Below are 20,183 nucleotides of genomic sequence, written 5' to 3'. Positions count from 1 at the left end.
TTGTAATGTAAAAGACAGATGCTGTGCATAAGGATGAATGATGAATAAATGGTTCCAACAAACAACCTCGTTGCACCAACAAACAATGTTGAAACAGAACTGCAACAAATGAAGTTAAACATATAACTAATAAAGAAATGGCATCAAATGGACTAATAACAGATTTGAATAAATATTGTCCATGAGTGTGTAAATGTTCACTGGCTCATCAGGAGTAGAGTTACAAAACAAATGAGCCTACTGAATGCATCACAACCCCCTTAAAAGATAAGTCTGGTGATATTCTATATTTTGCTAATTGACAACAAATTCTATACAAAGACCAAAATCAACAATGATCCTGCCAACAAGTATGGTCTGTGTAGCAAATGCCTTATTTACCAAGTAGCTTAATCCTCTGTGCCATAGACCTCCAAATTAATAAAAACACAACAACGAATCAAACCATTGCATTGTGACATGTTTTTTATGTTATTTTGTTATTACACTTTTATTTAGTTATTTCGAGTCAGAGTCACATACACTTTCCTGCTGCTATCAATACTTCCAAGAGCATCAAATCTGCAGCTGAAAATAGTTACCAGCAAATGCACCATTTACTCCAGTTTGAGTAACATTTGCTAAAAACTGCAGTGCCCAGATGTTTTGGGAGAGCCACAGACAAGGTAGAGAAGCCTGAACCAATTGAGAGGACTAACACAAGGTTGGTTTTGGTCTTCTCAAGGGATTTGTTGAAAATAACAAAAATATAGAATATTGTAAGCCTTATTTTAGACATTCTTATTAGACATTACTGTGGATTATAGTCTGGTTTACAGAGATTACAAAAATGCAGGCTACTGCAGAGCAGGGATGGGGAACCTCTCAGCAGGGAGAGGTGTGAGTATGGAGGTTTTCATTTCAACTCAACCCTGAACACAAACACAACATGTGTGAAACTATGTGTGCCAGCGTGCGTGCAAGCATTTGTGTGTATTTTGTACCTGACAGGAGGTCAGTCATAGACCGGTGTTGGTCACGGTTCAGGGTTCAGTAGACTCAGCTGCAGATCTGCGAGGAAAAAAAGTGAAACAATGATCAGAAGAAGAATGCAAAGAATTTGAGAACTTCTTGGGTTGCCCTCAGAGACCACATTCATCTATAAGGTACCTAACTACTGCTGGTTTCTGTGGAGACAACATAGCACTGTAGAGCAGTAGAGGAAGAAGTAATCCTTCCATGCACATCAATTACAGCTCCTGATGTACAGAGGACAATGTTTTCCCTACCAATCAAAAGCTAAGGTTTATCTCCAGAGCATTTTTTGAATGCCAAAAAGTCCATGTAAAAAAAAACAAAAAAAAACACGATGCACAACAGTGTCAAAGCAGTGCCTGGGAAGCAGACACAAGTTATTCTTGTGATGTTTATCAGCTGTTAATACAAATCAAACACTTCCTTTACAGGGAAGTGTTTCCATGTTTCACAATAAAGCTAGAGTGGTGCCTAACAGATGGAGGGACCGAGGCACACAGAAAGGTGTTGTTTACAAGGATATGATACTTTGTTTAGTGGGTTTTAAGTTCATTCAAACAACAATAAGGTTCCAATTTGGCTTAGGTGGTCCGCTTTAGATTTAGATACGCAGGGGAAACTCTGCTTTAGCTACTTCACAGTAAAAGAGAATAATCATTATGCCTTTTGTTATGAAGCATTTACAGGAAGTGTTGTTAAGTTGTATGCACTTGAGGTTGCTAAGCTTACCTTGGCATAGCATAGGTTGCTTAGGTTTTAGACAATGTGAAAAGATGTACCTAATTTATCTACCATCCCTATACCATCTCTAATAAGAACAACACCATTAGCAGTGCTTGTAAATAATGAAAGCAGAACTAGACCTACAGTACATTTGCAGTTATGACAAGAAGAACAACACATTTCTAAAGGCTGGGAGGGTTTACAAGAATCCATTTTTATGCTAAAAACATACCCACTTGAAAGGAGCCTTTTACAGTTGCTACTTACCAGAGACCTATGGATTATGGGAAACTCCAGGATGGAGCGCGTCCATACTGGTAGTCAGTGGTTCTCTCTTCATCCAATCACAAGGGCTTTACTGAGGCAGCAGAGTCCTGAGGGAGAGACAAACATAAAACAGGATTAATGATAGAGAGAAAGGGGGGGGTGGACAGAGAGAGAAGGAAGACTGCAGGACACCAGAGGGACAAATAATAAAGATACATCAATTATTCACAACCTCGATCAAACATTAATACACAAGGTGTATGTGTTTGTACGTGTGTGCATGTGAGAGAACATAAGGCTCATTTTGTATAAAGCTCATATTTCTTTCTTTGGTGCAGTCTTGCCAACCCTTCACTGACTGGAACCATCATAAACTTAATGCCACAGGAGACTTGTAAGACTTGAGACTTGTCCCCCCCATCCTGCTCTCCAACAACCAACACACACACATTACTGCATAATGCAGTCAGGACTTAGGGACAGTTCTCACCAACACACAACCTCTACATGTGGTGGAGAGAAAGATAATAAGCATAGTTAGATTGATCCATAAAATCCCACTAATCCCTGACTGAGGTGCTGGAAAAACACAAGGAATGATTTTGGGGAATAAAATTGTAAGAACTGAATGAAGTGTTGTTATCTCATCATTTAGATCTTTTACCCCAACTAACAACTATCAGTGACCCTGGCAAAGAGATAACAAATATTAACATAATAATAACAGATTGACTCAATCACATTGTTAGTATAGTCAGACAATCTCTTGCACTAACTATCAGCTGCAGGGATAAAAAAGGCAAAAGCGTGCTCATGGCTGAAAGAACATTCTGACATTTTTTTAGAGCATGATGATCAGTCACAAACTGTCAGCAGCAAATCCACAAATGGCAACAGTAGCCGGTGGGTTTTCAAAGTTATTGGCCTAGACGCTGAAACTGGCTGATTAGTGTGTTTAACAAGACTAGGTCAAAACCTAGTATATGGCAGGACCGTGTACAAAACGCTAGAAGAGTTTTAATTTGAAACAGATATAGGAAGTGGTGGCATTCAGCCGACCAATGGTGTAACTTCATCACTCAGTCCAGTGTTTCCCCTATATTCATGCTAAAATTTGACACCATCATTAGTATCACTGGGTACTAATGATTTTCACTTGAACACTGTGCGAAAACTATAACACCTTATGTATTGTGGAATTGTTTTGAGTCATCAACTAGTGCATCAAATGCCACAATCCTCCCTCTCCTCATTCTTCAAAGGACATCTACATGAAAGGTACTATTATAAGAGTAGTATAGCTGCTTTGAGGAATAGGGCAGTGAGTAATGGGTGTACATAGTGTGTGGTTGAGCAAGTGCAGAGAGCGAGCGGTAGAGAAGTGACGTGAATGCGAGTGGAGCAGAGGAAAAGGTTAGCAGTAAGTTGTCAACCTGGCAGTAAATGTACAGTACAGACTACAGTGTGTCAGTTAATAAATGCTGCAGCTTCTCAAGACCAAGAAAAGTCACATCTGTTGTTTCCCAAACTGCTGGAAGGGGGTTAGCCCTGAAGTTAGCGACAATGGGTTAGCCTAATCTGACCAAGCTCACTTTAGGTGGAATGACTTTTAAGGTGGACCAGCTATTCTCATTTTAGTGTTTAGTGTCATTCTCAGCCGCTCCTACTGTAAACTGAGAATGAAGAAACGTCTGGCTGCTGAGTGTCTCCCGAGTTTGGCCCAGCACAAACCACCCAACCCCGGCCACGTTGTTGGGGTCCATCCAAAGATGCATCACTTTTGACATGTTCTTTATGTTCATTTTATTCTACTGTGATTCTGTTCATTTGTTGGCATAGTGTGAGATTTCTCTGCAGATTTTGCAGCTGTCCTCAATTCCCAGCATAAGGTCTAACCCACCACCATTTTGGCCGGCAGAGCTTCAACTTGTCTTCATCTTCTCTCTTTTTCTCCCTCTGCTTTTCATTCAATGATGCTGTCGTAGCCTTAAATATATTTCTTTTTTTTCAGTCTTAAACAACTGATCAGCACACATTCAACAAATGACATTTGCAGATTTTTAAGCATCATCCTTTGCACTGGTGCACAAACATAGAGGCAGTTTTTGAAAATTACAAAATGTATTTTCCCAGTAATTGCCTAGTAAACATTGAGCACATACAGTTTGCAGCTGGGTTTGTGTTGTAATTTGTATAAAATAGAGGGAGCAGAAGGTAAATGCAGCTGTGGATGGAGAGACAGGTTCTAGTCAATGGACAGTATCTTCTGCATAGAGAAACCATTCTAGTCTTATATCTACTAAAGCTAACTGGAGTCTGCCCATTTTTGCAGAGCAGAGTTAATTTTCCAACAAGGTCACAAATCTGCCATATTATTTATTAACTAAACTGACTAAATAAAAGCCATTTTTGATCATAGCAGTTCACTGAAAGCTATCAAGCCAGGAACTCTAAGACACCATTTCAAGCCTGTGGGGAAATTGCAACATCAAGCCATGAGTCAGGCAGTCAAGAAGAAGTAGTACTTTATTGATTGCCGTGGGGAAATTGATCCTCTGCATTTGACCCATCCTATACGCACTCACTAGGAGTTCCAACTCCAGTTCTTTTGCCAGTGCTTTGGTCAGGGGCGCTGACAGGAGTATTAACCCTTACATACATGTCTTTGATGGTGGGAGGAAACCGGAGCACTCAGCAGAAACCCACGCAAACATGGGAAGAACATGCAAACTCCACACAGGAAGGACATGGGAACCAAGGACCCTCTGCTGTGAGGCAACAGTGCTAACCACTGAGCCACTGTGCCACCCCACATCAAGATGTGGCCATTAAGAAATGAGATAAACAGGAACAACAGACACATCAACATGCATAACGCTCGTCTGCCCAACTTGCAAAAACACTTAAGATACAATAAATAACAATGAATCTCCAGGCTTGCGTAACATCTTTACACAGGTTTATGTAACTGGCCACAGTTATGAATAGTGCTTACTACTAAAAATGCTGAATCATATGACCGGTGCTTGTATCTATCCTACTTAATAGCATCTGATCTGCCACAAAACAGTGGACCAGCCCTGCACTGAGCCAATACTGTTTACTGACATGACAACAGAGGAACAACATCTGGTTTATCTGGCAACACTAGGTCTTACACTGATGGTGGTAAAAAAAAACATCTGAAGAGCTGCTGTATAATTTTGACCTCAATGCAGCTGTACATACTGTAATGTCTTCTCTAACCAAGAGGCATAAGATCAATAAGATCAAGAGACATGTAAAGACATATCATAAGTGTGAGAAATTCTGGCAGTCATCAGTCTTCAGGAATCACTGATGTGTAAAGGCACAGATTGGTCGTAGGTGCCACTGAATGTATGTGCATAAAGAAAAAACACGCACACACACACACAAATAGACATATAAAGAGTATAAAAGTATGCCAAGGATAGAGACGAGGAAGGATGGGTGATGTATAAAAGTGCATCATAAAATAGCAATAAAAGAATGTCGCATTCTGGGATTAAAATTACAAGGTATGCTCAGTTCCTTGAATCCTGCTGCAACAAGTCTGCATACCAGGGAATATGTGTGTGTGTGTGTGTGTGTGTGTGTGAGAAAGTATCGTATGTATGGTTGACTACACAAAAAATGTATGACTCATTCATTCCCCATAAAATGTTGCTGCTGACCTGGCTTTACAGGTTGGATGTGGTATATGTAATAAAGGCCTACCTCAATCTTTCCAGCATTAGAACAAGAGTCATTGCAATGTGTCTTTATTGTTAAGAGAAACTAATTTGGTGCACAGTCAATGCAGTTTATGTATTGAGACTATGATTTATTTTTTGTTGTTTTGGATCTATACAGATTGGATTTAAAATGAAAATGTGGCTTTGAGGTTTAAGTGCTGAATTTCAGCGATAAGGGTGTTACACTGTGTTTACATTCATATTGAGTGAACAGTATATTGAATCATGGTCTCCCACTGAACATATAGACAAAGCTACTAGGAGTTATTTGGGGCCAGACAGTAAAATGTTCTTGACTGGTCAATCAGTCACTGAACCCCAATCGAACTGACTGAAAACTAGAATCAAAGCAAAAATCCTCCAGAACATGCAATAAGTTGCAGTTTGGGCCCAGTAGAGCAGAATACAAAGGATTTACAATGAAATACTAAAAAAAATAAAAATAAATCAAACTTTATTTCTACTTTATTTCAATTTGTCCAGTTTTTGTCCCATCAAATTAGGAGAATAAAAGTTCCTACGCTGTTCAACCAATATGAATGTAAACAACTTCAATTTAAGGCTGAATGGCCACACTTTGTGGTGAAAATCCAAATACAGAGTGCTTGAGCAAAGCAAAACCAAAAGAATACTTGCAGATTGCACAGTAGTTTCCACATCATTCCTCTAACTTTCAGACAGACATGAAATGCAAAAAAAAAAAAAAAAAAAAAAAAAAAAGTCTCCACACTTGGGCGGAGCTACAGTTCAGCAGCACTAAAACTCTAACTTTATCTGGATATGGCTTCTAATTGGATGATGGTGATAGTGGCTGTTCTGGGTCGGGCCTCAGCACCCTTGAAGGGCTCCCGGCAGTCCTCTGCTGCGGACGAGGGGGTCTAGGCATAATTACAGGGCCGCTTCTGTGGGCAGGGAGGCACTGGAACTGACACACAAACACATTCACGAACACACTCAAGCGTAGTAAATATGAGGGTGAACCTTCCACATGGACTCGCTTGTTAACAGTTAAATGCACAGGCACAAACTGAGACAGACAGACTGACACACACTTATAGCAACACACACACACACACACACACACACACACACACACACAGACAAACAAACATGTTGGGGGGGTGGGGTAGGTAATCAGATCTAGGATGTGTCACAGCAAGACCATGACTTCTGACCCACTGGCCAACCCAACGGGTGTGTGCTGTTGTATGTGTGTGTGCAAGTGTCATAGGTATGTTGGGGGGTCTGACTCGGGCAAGAGTGAAAGGAGCAGCTGCAACCACTCCACCTCTCTCTCTATCTTTGTTTCTTTTTGCGTGCGTGCCGCATGTAACCACCCTCGTTTACCAGACTCTGGACGAAAGCAATGCAGATTGCTTTTAAATTCATATGCCAAGTGGATGCCTGCCAACAGTTTGATAGGCCTCTCATCTTTCCTTCCTGCCCTTCCCCTCTCAAAGTTTCAAGCCATTCCAGTCCCTCTGCTAATCCCACTTGACTTTTACCTCTTTCCTTTATCCCGTTTCCTCTCCTCTTCCTCTCCTGGCTTCCACTACATTCATCTTCTACCTCTCACCTCCCTCTCTCCCTCTTCCCTTCGTCTCGAAGAGAATGGCTGTCTTTTCTCATTAAAAGTGAAGAAGGTCTGTAAACTCTCATAAAACCACCCGTTTCTCGCTACAACCCTGATTTACAGCCACTCCTCCCCTCCTCTTCTCTTGTACCCCTCGCCTCGTGAGAAACCCCATCTGTTAACCAAAAAAGACTGACAAGAAAGGAAAACTGTCGCCGTTAGAGGCCGGGCCATAGAAAACAAAATGGATGGATTCATGTCAACAAGGCAAGGCATGCAGAATACAAAAACGCAACTGGGTGTTTTTCTAACTTTTGGATTAGGACGTGAACGTGTAAGCCAGCTGCACAATAGCAGGCAATCTTCCCAGAGCTTTCTTGGCCTTATTTTCATTGGCTGCAGAGTAAGCCAGGCCCTCCACATTTAGCTGAACACAACTTCCACTACAAGGCTGGGAAATTAGCAACATTGCTAAAGGTGGATGTATGTCACCAAAGATGGACAGCTCTGTCAAACTTAATCTTTTCTACTATATAAACTACTATATAATCCTTAGTAATGCACTTTTGAGAGGCTACAACTTTTTTCAAAATCCTGCTGCTAAACTCTTGACCAAAGCTAAAAACAGAGAACATATTTAGCTGAACAACATTGTATTAATTAGAATTGATTTTTAGGTCCTTTTGATTGTATTTAAAGCAATAAATGTCTTAGGACCAAGAAGCATTGCAGAGTCCATGTTGTTTTATATGCCTTCACGTTCATTCAGATTCTCCACTGCAGGATTTTTAGATGATCAAAACAACAGTCATAAAAAGGGGGATGCAGCTTTTTTTTTTTTTTTAAATTACAACCTGCTACTAAACCTAAACTGGAAATCTCAGAGAGCATATATTTTGTTTGTTTTTTTAAACATGTCTATTTTTACTACCCCGTGTCTAGACAGAAAGCGTAGTGTTAGTAGCACGTTTAGCAGATCAGCATAGGTGACTACACAGGAGGCGTTCAGGTACATTGTTGAGCGTAGGTCACATGTGTTTTGGAGGTGCTCAGAGCCAATAAACAATGACTGTAGTTACGCGAAGGAAATACTTTCCACGGGCAGTTTGAAACCAGTTTGTCTCATATGCTTGGAAACCATGGTAATTGTGAAGCGCCACTACAGACAAAGCACAAATCTTTGGAGCAAACATACTCACTCAAATCCTACCTGAAGGCAATAAAAATAAGAACTTTATTTTAGGAAGCACATTATCTTATTTTTAAATGCAGCCCTTTTTTTATTTGAAATGAGAAAAGACCATTTATTTACAATTATTGTGGATATTTTGAGCGATGGTCAGCAGTGGAGAAAGGTGCACACTAGACTTTTGATGTCTTAATGCTGAAAATGTTTATTGAAGCACTTGGCCAAGTGAAGAACCACAAACAGTAAACACCGGAGTGTTTTGCTCTGATGCTATCTCTTTCTGTTCTGCCCTCTGAAGGTCTGAGTCCTAGTCTTTATCAGCCTACAATATGAAAAATTAGTCTGATTGGTTCACTAGTTTCTAAACAAGGGACTGCACTTTACCCGTGACAGTTTAAGTCACGTTGCATGTAATTTCAGCAGTTTTGGTTTGAGTGTCTGACTGTATCATCCACCCATCTGTGTTGTTTAGGGAAGCCTCCTCTGACCTTGGTAACCATGGAAATGCTGATATACCCCCTATCAAAGAGGTTTCTGCCTTCCCTAAAACATCACAGACAGCTGAAATCTCAAGAAGATATCTTAATCCCTGATTACAATGTGACCTCAAAGCCAAGCTTGACCCAATATAAGCCAATTTGTAACCTCTAAAGATGGAAAATTCCACAACAACTATTAGATTACTTAGTCTATTATTTATATCATCTGTGTATAATAGAATGTTAGTTTCTTTCGTGTTGTTGGTGTATATACACTCATTCACACCTCACATCAACTCTATTATTTTTTTAAGTGTTGAAGTAGCAGCCAAAGGCCAAGCAATCGGCTCGTTCCAAACTGGCACATTTTGAACGGGCACTGCACTAGTCATGAATGAATGTGGCTACAGTCAACAACACAACACAAAATCAGGATGCATCAATCAACCCTGCACAAAGCCAACATAAGGCTGATGACTGGTCCAGATTCTCCTGACTCCAAGCTCAGTGTGTGTGTGTGTGAGTGTATGTGTGTGTGTGTGTATGTGTGTGTGTGTGTGTGTGTGTGTGTGTCCACTAAAACAAGGAAGACGCAGGCAAGGAAACAATGGCCATCTACAGGATCTGGTTCCAGAATACTAACGGAAGCCAAGGAGGCCCAATATGTGTGTGTGTGTGTGCGTGCGTGTGCGCGCATGTGTATGTGAGTGTGTTTGTTTGTCTGTACACAAGACTGTTTGTTTAGGCTGAAGTTTCGGTCAAAGTGTTACATTGTCTCAGTTATTTCCCGTTATTGACAATACGAGGATGCGCGTGCCCCCCCCCACACACACACACACATTTACACATACACATACACACACACACACACACACACACATACACACACAGGGATTTCTTGCAGAGAGCTCTGTGGGCTGAGCATGTTCCCATGGTCATACATCGTCCTTGCAGCAGCAGTGTATAGTGAGTGTGAAGGACGGACTGAAATAGCTCCACCATAATTCTACTTGTACAGTCACACTTAAAAGTACACTCCGAGACTTACAGAGTCTCCTTGTTTGTGTGTGTGTGTGTGTGAATTTATGAATGTCTCAATGTACAGTGTACGTACAGCTCATAATGTGTCATTTTCCCGCGGGTGTGGTTTCCATGAGCGAGAGAAGAAAATGACCACAAAAGAAAAGAAAGCAGTGAGGAATTTTCAGGGTGTGCCAAAGAATCTCAGGCATGTCTCTTTTTTGGGTGGGTGGGTCAGGGCGACTGGGGGGCAAAAAAAGCTCTAATTAGGCAACAAAAGGAGCAGACACAACACAGATATACACCATGGGAATAGAGGTGAGTGATGGCCATTTGTGAGCACATGTGTGTACACGTTCCATTCATTAACCTGGAGAAAAAGGTCTGTAACAGTCAGAGGGCAAATAAAATACAAACTGAGGTTTAGAGTGAAAGGCCTTTATATACTGCATATACCTGATGTGTCAACTATGACAGAAAACACAGATAAAGTTACTTCTTTACATGCAACAATCTCAGCCCTGCCATGAGTGGGACGTAGGATGTTGTTGAGTAAGAAGGGAGAGCAACTGTGAGTAATTATTCCTGATAAATTCACACCAGCTAACACGCCCGGGTGAAAGAGGTTAGAGAGTTTTGTAACAGACTCAGAAATATCGCCGCGCACACGCATTCACGGACTCTGAAATCCTGTGACGTGGAAAAGAAACATTTCTGAAACAGAAGCCAAGAGATGGTTTCCTGGATTTTGGAAACTTGGGAGCGAGTGTGCTGTAACCCCTCCCCCATTCCCAGATCCCCCCCCCCCTCTCCCCACCTCCCTCTCTTCCTCCCTGCTTCACCCAGTCCCTCTTTCCTGTGGGTGAGGGGAGGTGGAGGGAGGGGAGAAAAAGTACACCGCGAACACACTGACACCAAGCTAAACACACTGAGAGGAGGGAAGTCCCATTTCACCTCTTTAAGCCTGCTCCCTTGCGGAACACACATGAGGACACGACGTTGAAGGCAACAAGAAAAGACAGGCGCAGAGTCAGAGAACAACAAGTAAAGCCACAATTTAGGAAAAATAACTGAAAATTTTTCTGACTAATAGTGTTACTTTGTTGTCAGCTTATGGTAATGACAAACTGCTGGCAAGACATGTCAGGCAGTGTAAAGGTTTCTGACATAATGATACTGCTGACAGCTCTTTTGCTGCTTGAGCTGCCATTAGCTTTTAGCAACTGACAAGGTGAACTGCTTCACAACCCCGAATCCTGCACGATGTAAAACAACATTCAGAGCTTTTAAGGTGATAAGCTTCAAAGCTCTGAAAGCTATAACCAATAATTTTAACTAGAAATACTGCGTTGCAGTTGTATGCCTCTGCCAAGCAGTCAAGTTGCAGTTTATGTCCATGTCTCTCTGTCTGTCCAGACTCATATACGAGTCTTTTAAGTGTTTTTGAATAAATAGAAGATCACTATATCGACATGTATGATTCCAGTAAATAATTTCCAGTGAAAACATGCTGTCTTCACTTAGACTGTGAAAATTTTTTATAATTAGCATATGAATTCTTAAGTTATGGCCAAAAATGTGTTTTGTGAGGTCACAGTGACCTTGAACTTTGACCACCAAATTCTAATAAGTTCATCCTTGAGTCCAAGTGAACATTTGTGCCAAATTTGAAGTAATTCCCCCAAGGTGTTCCTGACATATGTTCATGAGAATGGGACAGACATACAGATGGACGTACGGATGGACAACCTGAAAACATAATGCCTCTGGCCGCAGCTGTTGCTGGCACTGAGGCATAAAAATAATAATGTATCAAATGCTCTCATAGTATCTGTTTTGGCCACTGCAGGCAGATTTTTTCAGAGAAAAAAACCCTAAAAATCCAACAGCAAAGAGCAAACAGACAGAGTTCATGACTAGCTAGTGAACACAGTGGATCATTTAGCGGCCTAAGAGCCAGATATTTCTCTCAGGAGTTGATAGATACCAAAGACAGAGCTAAAAGAGAGTGAATATCAGACTCACATGCATCAAGTGGACAGACACACAATTCCAAATAAATAATGTTGCTACGTAACCTCTGGATATGTAGATAAGCAACTGTTTGCTTTGCACTTTCAAATGTTGTTAAGGCAGTTAAGTTCTTGTGATCAGACAAGAAAATAAAATTGTTATATGCATATTTTTGGTGAGGATTTTATTTTTACTATTAGACTACGTGCTCCCATTCTTTTTCATTAGCAAAGAAAGTTCTACTTGCATGATTCATAGTTATTCTTATTAGAGCTTCTGCTTCTCTTCTGCTTGATAGCTTGCATTACAGCCCTTTTTATCTTTTTTTCTATTTCAGTAGAGATGGAGTCAAGCCATGTATATAAAAAAAGCTCTCACTCTCTCTCAGTGAGAACACACAGACAGACAGGCAGACAGACATGCACAAAAGGCCTGTCGGCTCTAAGGCTAGGGCAGAAGCGGCGGAGAGACTGGGTACCCTATATATAGCTGAGATGTGACAGGACATCCGAGAGGACAAGGAAGTCTAGACAAAAACGATGCAGCTCTTACTCAGACTGTGTGTCTGTACATTCAACACAGTCTTGTGATTTCACATTTCATTAGAACGCCTGTGGCGAGCTGCTCCACGGTAATGTCACAAGATTGTATTGATATCACAGCCTAGTCTGATCTGATTGGTTGGAGGCTTTCATTTGTCAGCCAGAAATGACCATGGAAAAAGAGACACTTAGAAAATGAGAGGGGAGGTAAAAAAGGGTACCAGTGCAAGAACAAGAGATGTGAGGAAAGAAAGTGGATCAGAGCGAGAGAGTGACTCATCAGAAAAGGAATGTCCCATCGCTGCCAGAGGGACCACAGACACCACTGCAATGATTGCTCCCTTTCCAACACTTTAAATCATCCTCTCCCTCGCTCTTGTCCTCTCTTCTTCTCATACAATGGCCATCTCTTTCTCCCTCTATCTCCCTCCTTTTTCTACCAGTGGAAGTTATCATTGTTGTTTCCCCAACCATTAGCGGAGCATTCTTCTCTGACAGGACATTGGTTTTGGACGGAGATGATAAAGCAAAGCTGACCACGGATGGTGGACCAGCACTGCACCGCCACTGTTTGGAGCAAACACACACACAGGGCCAAGATTGCCTCCCCACATGCTTTGCCAAGTCAGTGGCAAAGCCAAGAGGCAAATTCCACCACTGCATGGTTTATCAAAGTAAGAGTGTTCAATTTATTTTAATACAAAGTCCTAATAAACCATTTAAAGTGGGGTTTTTTTTGGCGGGGTAGGGGTTATGAATCATAGACAAAAAAATGAAGACAAGGTTGGTGTCCTCATCGCATCCTAACCACAGATGTTAACTTATTATTACTCCCCCCCCCCCTCCCCCCACAGGATATGATGTAAATGCAAGAATCTAGTCTAAACTGGTCAGGAGCCCAAATTAACCACAATGACTGTGATCATGATTTCAACATTCCCATCACCTGTCATCCTGTGCATTCATCAAACAGGAATGTGTTTTATACAATTCACTCTGGTCTGTGACGGTTAATAGTTACAACAGAAGGAAGGGTGGGGAAGCTGTCAGCCTGTAAGCTATAGTCAAGCATAGCAGGAAAAGGTAACTCAGTGCTAGAACATTGGATTGGGAATCACATGGAAACCAATCTTTCTACCACAAAAAGAAGGCAATGATAATGGTGACACATGCGGTCATTTCTTCATTTTCGGAGTAATTACATGGCAGTCAGTCACCTACAAACAATACATCATAATATCTTTGGAAACAACAAATGAATGTGTAAGTCAATCATATACTAAATATATTTACTGCAGTAGGAAGTGCTTTCACTTTTAGACAAACAAATATGTAAAAATGCATTAGTCTGACCCTTTCTAACATAAATATATAGTAACATGTATAAGTGTGCTGCCATCCAAATGTAAAAACAGCCATAAAGTGGCAGAAATGCTGACCAGGCAGAAAGCAGAACAGTTCCTGATTTAAAATGTATGCAGTAAAGTAAGCTGCAATCTGCATTAGTGCCAGAGTATTGATACTGTATTGCAGGAGACCAGTGATCGAGTAGTGATACACTGAATCACTTATTTGTGCTACGTCAACTAGACTATACAGCTAGTTCTCATCTTTTACATCTGAGCTTTAGGTTTCTTTTTTTTTAATGGCTTTAACATCACTTTTGATGTCAGTCACACATCAGAGGCCTTAAATACTGTGTCTGAATTGGTGAGAATTGACGTCACCAATGAAAAACAAAATGCACTTATGTACAGTATATCTTATAGAGTTGCAATGATTAGTTGTTTATTTGATTAGTCGAACGACAGAAAATTAATTGGCAAGTAATGCTAAAATTCTTTGGTTCCAGCTTCTTAAATGTGAATATTTTCTGGTTTCTTTAGACCTCTATGATAATAAACTGAATATCTTTGGGTTGTAGACTGCTGGTCAGGACAAAATAAGACATTTTAGGTTGAATCTTGGGATATGGGAAATGGTGATCGACAAGCGAGTAATCATTTAATCAAGAGAATAATCGACAGATTAATCAATAATTAAAATAATCATAAGTTGCAGCCCTAATGTCTTATGATGCCTATGAGAAAATTATCCTGCAAGCTTGTACTCCTCACAAAATCTAAGCAATGGCAAATGAAAGTGAGCTGAAGACAATGTCAACATGAAAGGTTTGAGACAATCATCGCCTTATTTAGACTACAAAGGAACACCAAAAGTAGCTACAGTACAAAAGTAACACCCAAAATATAAGTCCAAAGATAAATGTGAGGAATGAAGGGCATCACAATTAAGGTTTATGCATTCTAACATGTTCTGGTGCTGATTATTGTCTATTATCAGCAGAATATGTGCAGATATGTTGCCGTACATCAGCCAGACGTTAATCCTTAACAGCATGACAGTAATTGCGTGTCAGATGGTTTAAATAGCATCCTGTATGTTTTCTAATTATCAGCAAATCACTAAGCATGTTCTGCTACCATAGTTCCTCCTTCTGTATTAGAGTAGCCTGTTAAGAGTTGAACATCTGCATATCTGCTGAAGTGTTCCTGCTGAATGCAGCAAGGATGGAGGATAAGAGTCCATCCTTGTTTTGAGACAGTGCAGCAGAAATCCTTGAACTCGCCGTAAAAGGCCAGTTTGCAGAGGCACCTGAGGCTCTGGCCTTTACAGTCTCTTTCATCACGTTCTGGCTTTCATGGAGTATGACGATGTGTTTGAAAGTCAAGAGAGAGAGAGAGGGTGAGAGAGGAAGGTCAAAGAGAGAAGCAGAAAACCCTTATGCAGCTGAACTGGGAGTGATGGGGGTATACGTGTGAATGTGCAGTGATGTGGAAAAGACAACATCAGAAACAGAAACATATAAACAAAAGAGTGGGAAAGTGTGTGTGTGGGTGAACTCAAGCTCATGTATCTGCGAGCAAAGTTTCCATTAAATGTGGAAAACTTACACAGGTAATTTGTAGGCAGAATAACATGCATACTGACGAGCCAATCACAAGGCAGACTTGACAGCGAGAAGACAGCCGATCAGTGAGGGCTGCCAGGAGCTGACACATACACACACACACACACACACAAAAAAAGAAAACAAAGACGCAAAGTACAACTGAGCAAAAGGGGGGGGGGGGGGGGGGGGGTGAGAAAGGAGTGTGTGGGTGAACAACTGTCAGAAAGAGGAGAGACAGACAGATAGACAGAGGGACAGATGGAAAGAGAGAAAGGGGGCCCTATCATTCAGTTTCACACCCTACAGGATGAACAGGGCCTCTGTGCTCCTTCTCTGTTCAAACACACCTCACGGCTGTCTGCTCCCTGCAACAACAATGCATACACACATACACACACACACACACACACACACACTGCAGCCTGCCTAACAGTGGGCACAATAACCCTATTGAGAGGCATCGATAGGGGGGCTCACAGAGAAAGTGAAGAGAATGAGATGGAGAAAAAGATTGACAAAACACACACATAAACACGTACATGCTGCCCGACCACCTCCACACATAAATACACACAAACAAACCGCATTGTGGTGATGTTGCCAACTTGACAGCCTGGGATGAATCTACTCTCTGTTGTCCTTAATTCATCATTCATCTGTCCAATCTGGTCACACACACACACAAACTTGCACATGCCTGCACACACACACACACACACTTGTTTGGTCAAGGGCGGACCAGTGGTATTGTTTCACAGGGGAAGCAGGCTGGCGATAGCAGATCTCCCTACTCTTTATCTGATTGCTCACACATACACACACACACACACACACACACGCAGAAACGAGCATGTACGCACATGCACACTTTCACCATCCTTTCTCATCAGCTGTTGTGCGTGACCTCGACCACACACAGACTAACAGGTTGGTGCTGCAAGGCAAGAAAGTCCCAACACCACACACACACACACACACACACACACAGGCACACACATTATAGCCTGGCCAACATAATTACATCCAGTCTGCAGGGTACTTCAGGGCTAGCGAAGATATCAGGGAGTATTTTGGGTGTCTCGAGTGCTCCCAGCTCCACAAGGTGACTGCTTACATTACCGAATTGCTATTTTTGTCCATACAGTGAGCAGTATGTGTGAATGCCATGTCTGTTGACTCCCTTCCCTTTTTATTTTACCTCTCAGAAGAAGTGACAGAAGCTACCTTAAGCCGAGGAGGGGCCATCTTGAAACTGAGGCACTTTCATAAAGATACCAAAGCAAAACAAACACACAGACAAGCGCACAAGAACAGCCTGCGGTGCTTGGCCCGAAACTCAGCCCATAAATGTTCCGAGTCACTTTTTCCACACTCAGCAACTCCGGTGTTGTATAGAAATGCTACAGAGAGAGCAAGGGAGAGAGAGTAAACGAAGAGGGAAAGAGGGATGGAGCAAAAAAGGGGGAGAGGGGCAGAATATAACTTAACAGCCCAAGACTCCTGAGCAATTAGCAATGACATCATGTTCCTACACACACACACACACACTGCAGGCTAGGGGCAGGTCTGGATCAAGCCAGGCTGGGCAAGGGTGCTGGAGGGATAGAGAGGGAGGGGAGGGAGGCAGGGAGTGACGGAGAAGCAGAGAGGATGACAGTGCACCATTTCATCTATGGTGGTACAGTCAGTGACACATTCACTCTTGTGGCTTTACACAAATAAACTCACCAGAACCGATGCTTGCACTGTAAACCTTATAAAGCCAGCATAACCACTTCCTTAAAATAGTGAGTGTTTACTATCAAAGTGTGCACACAAAAATAGTTAAATATAATGGCTTTCATTGTAAAACATGACCTTCTCCTGAGTTTCACCCACAGGTTATGCTGTTTTACGAGCACACCTTCGAAATGTGCATAAGGAAAAAGAGAGAAAAGGAAAGCACGTGTCGTTAAAATGCAATGCAAAACAAATGCGTGAGAGGCTGTGTCATCAGGAGAGACAGGCAGGGAGACTGGGGTAGAGTGAGAGGGACGGAAACCTCAGTGGTGCACTCCAAAAACAGCCGACGGGTCCTTTGGTAATTCATGTTATTGTCAACAACTTCAGTGTCCCTTCTCTCTCCAGAGCACCTCTATGACCTGTTTCACAAATTCTTACATTCGCAATTACGCAACGAGAAATCCAGGCACACAGTACTCACCTGAATGAATGGTTCTCAAAGGCAAAGTCAACAGTATTTCTTCCTCTTTGCACAATCATAACATATCTGAACTCTATCGCTGCCCTGCCCTACCTCCGAGAAATAAAAACAGGAAAGTTATTCAACATCATTCTCTAGTTCCCTTAAAAATCACACAACATAAACAAGCAATTAAATGGCTCCATGTTTGTGTAAAACAAACAGGCGTATTATCTCAAGGGCCTGGCAGAAACGAGCAGAGAAAGGCTGCAAACGATTAGCTGGTTGTGTCCAGCCAGCACCGTGCACCGATACAGGTCTCAGCCTCACCCCCCCCCCACCCCCCCACCCCCCCACCCAAGGGGCCTGCATACCCTATAGCTGCAGACTGTTCCACATAATGTGCACAAGTCAAGAGAATACCCTCTGTTGCCTGTTTGTTTCACAAGGAACCTCTTTATTACTTTCATTTGCATGAGACAAGACACAGGACACAGCATACAGCCGCAAGACAGGCCCTACTGGAGCATCTCTGGATGGGAACTAAAGGATTGGATGTACTGACCTCTCAGGCTTCTAGTGCTGAAATGATCAATCCCCTAATAGATCAGTTAATTAACAGAGATGAATAGACAACAATTTTGATACGTGATTTCATTGTATTAATTGTCATTTATCAAGCAAAAAAGCCAAACATTTACCGGTTCCAGATTCTCACATTTGAGGGATTTGTTGCTTTTCTCTGTTTTATATCATTGTAAACTGTAATATGCTTGAGTTTTGTTTGTTGTTGTCAACTTGGGCTCTGAGGATGTGCAATGGGCATTTTTTTCACTACTAACTACTTTCAATGATTAACCAGAAATATAATTATAATATAATATTACTCAATAATAAAAATCAGCATACTTTAACAGTTCAGCATGTTTTACAAATTCATGACCCTACTTAGTGCCAAGTCATGGTGATGTTGGTGTCACCAGTCTGTTCAGTTTTTACTGTATTTTGTAAGAACTGGCAGAAACTTGGTGGAGATGGGTGGGATTTTAGACATTTTGACATGAATTATTAGCTGACAGAACAGAAAGACGTAACAAACTGATTAGTTAATGAGATTAAATGGGATGAGCAATACTTTAACGCTTTCTACAAGATTTTTGCTTTACCTGGTTGGTTAACTTCTGATGAATAGTTGACTGGTGGTCAGTTTACCAGTCACTCCTAGGCCTTCTACATAAATATAGCACAAGTTTAACAGTGTTATGGTTTGACATATGTTATTTTACAGCCCTGTCGTGTCCATATTTATGCGTTTTCCCCATAAAAACCCGACCATAGCAGCAGCAGCAGTAGCTAACCTTAAAGCAAAGCGGTGGTCAACGGCTGTCTCCTGACGACAACGCTCCATTAACGGCTGTTTTCGTAAACAACCGTTGCTTCTCCTGACACCACGTCAGAAGTCATTCAACGGTCATCGCAGGCACAACGAAAATCAGTGTCAAAAAGCTTCAAAGGGACACACGCTGGGTCCCGTAAATGTCCCCCCATCTGCCGCCACAGCCTCCCAGTCTCCTCTCCCCCACCTTCCCGACTTGTTCGCAACACAGCGGGCCCCTGAGATGCCAAAGCAACGCGTCGCCCAGAACAATATGGAAAGTTACTCACGTCCGCAATCGTTTAAAGGCTGAGGGAAACTATAACTGCACCGCGGCGGCCACTTGCGCCCCGTATTCAAGCCAAAATGCTCGGTATACCACATCACTCACCTCCTCTTCCAGTGTGTTCACGTCCTTCTCGCTGCGCTCCTGTCTTGTTTTTTTTTTCTCTCTCTCTCTCTCCTCCCCTCCGTTTTCTCTCTGCTTGTTCCTTTTCTCCTCCCTCCCAGATGCCGCTGTTCTCCGACAGGGGGAACGGGGGGACGCTGCTCCGGAAGCAAACACTCCGTTGCTGTGATTTTTTTTAAAACTCCTTTTACTGTTAATGAATAATGATAAAGTAGTAGACCTACTCTTTAACCAGCGGTGCTCTAGTCACAGCTTTAACTTAGATCTTACAGCAAATTGTCATTACATTGAAGGAAGTTATTTGCACACTACAATGTGTTTTTTCCCAGGAAAAATAACCATTTTTTAACCTAGATTTTCATCACCTGTTATATGGTGTTTAATGACAATAATTTCCTAGTTGCTATTATATACAAAAGAGGATGATAAACTGTATTGATCTACATGAGGGAAATTTGGCACTACATCAGCACAAGAAACAAACCAGACAAGAAGGAACAAGATACAAATGTCTAGAAAAATATAGCAGATTAATCTAGTCAGAAAGCTACAATAGCCTACCTTAGACCGGCCTGTATGAATGAAATGTAGACTACTATATGTGCAAAATTCAATAGTGCAGTTCCCTGATATTACAGATCAAAGTGACATAGTAGATACCTTGATTTGATTTGTTTATTTCAGTGTCC

The 20,183-nt window shown here is 41.7% G+C and overlaps 1 protein-coding gene across 6 annotated transcripts in view; it reads right to left on the bottom strand.

The window, feature by feature from the left end:
• The window catches only part of apbb2b (amyloid beta (A4) precursor protein-binding, family B, member 2b), a 57,126-nt gene extending 37,496 nt beyond the window's left edge, over window positions 1–19,630 (bottom strand). For 4 of the 6 annotated variants that reach the window (XM_067584646.1, XM_067584650.1, XM_067584651.1 and 1 more), the window contains exons 1-3: window positions 19,477–19,630; window positions 2,005–2,111; window positions 984–1,050 (exon numbers count right to left, since the gene is read on the bottom strand). In XM_067584646.1, coding sequence (XP_067440747.1) covers window positions 984–1,002 — 19 coding nt within the window. In that variant the 5' untranslated portion in view covers window positions 1,003–1,050; window positions 2,005–2,111; window positions 19,477–19,630. Of the gene's footprint in view, window positions 1–983; window positions 1,051–2,004; window positions 2,112–19,068; window positions 19,289–19,375 lie in introns of those variants that run through there. The other 2 variants (XM_067584648.1, XM_067584649.1) reach the window with 2 other exon arrangements.
• Between the last annotated feature and the right edge of the window lie 553 nt (window positions 19,631–20,183).

This window comes from Thunnus thynnus, chromosome 3 (genome assembly GCF_963924715.1).
Source record: "Thunnus thynnus chromosome 3, fThuThy2.1, whole genome shotgun sequence".
Taxonomy (NCBI): domain Eukaryota; kingdom Metazoa; phylum Chordata; class Actinopteri; order Scombriformes; family Scombridae; genus Thunnus; species Thunnus thynnus.
The sequence above is the reverse complement of the archived record's forward strand: the minus strand, read 5'-3'. Positions and strand labels throughout refer to the sequence as shown.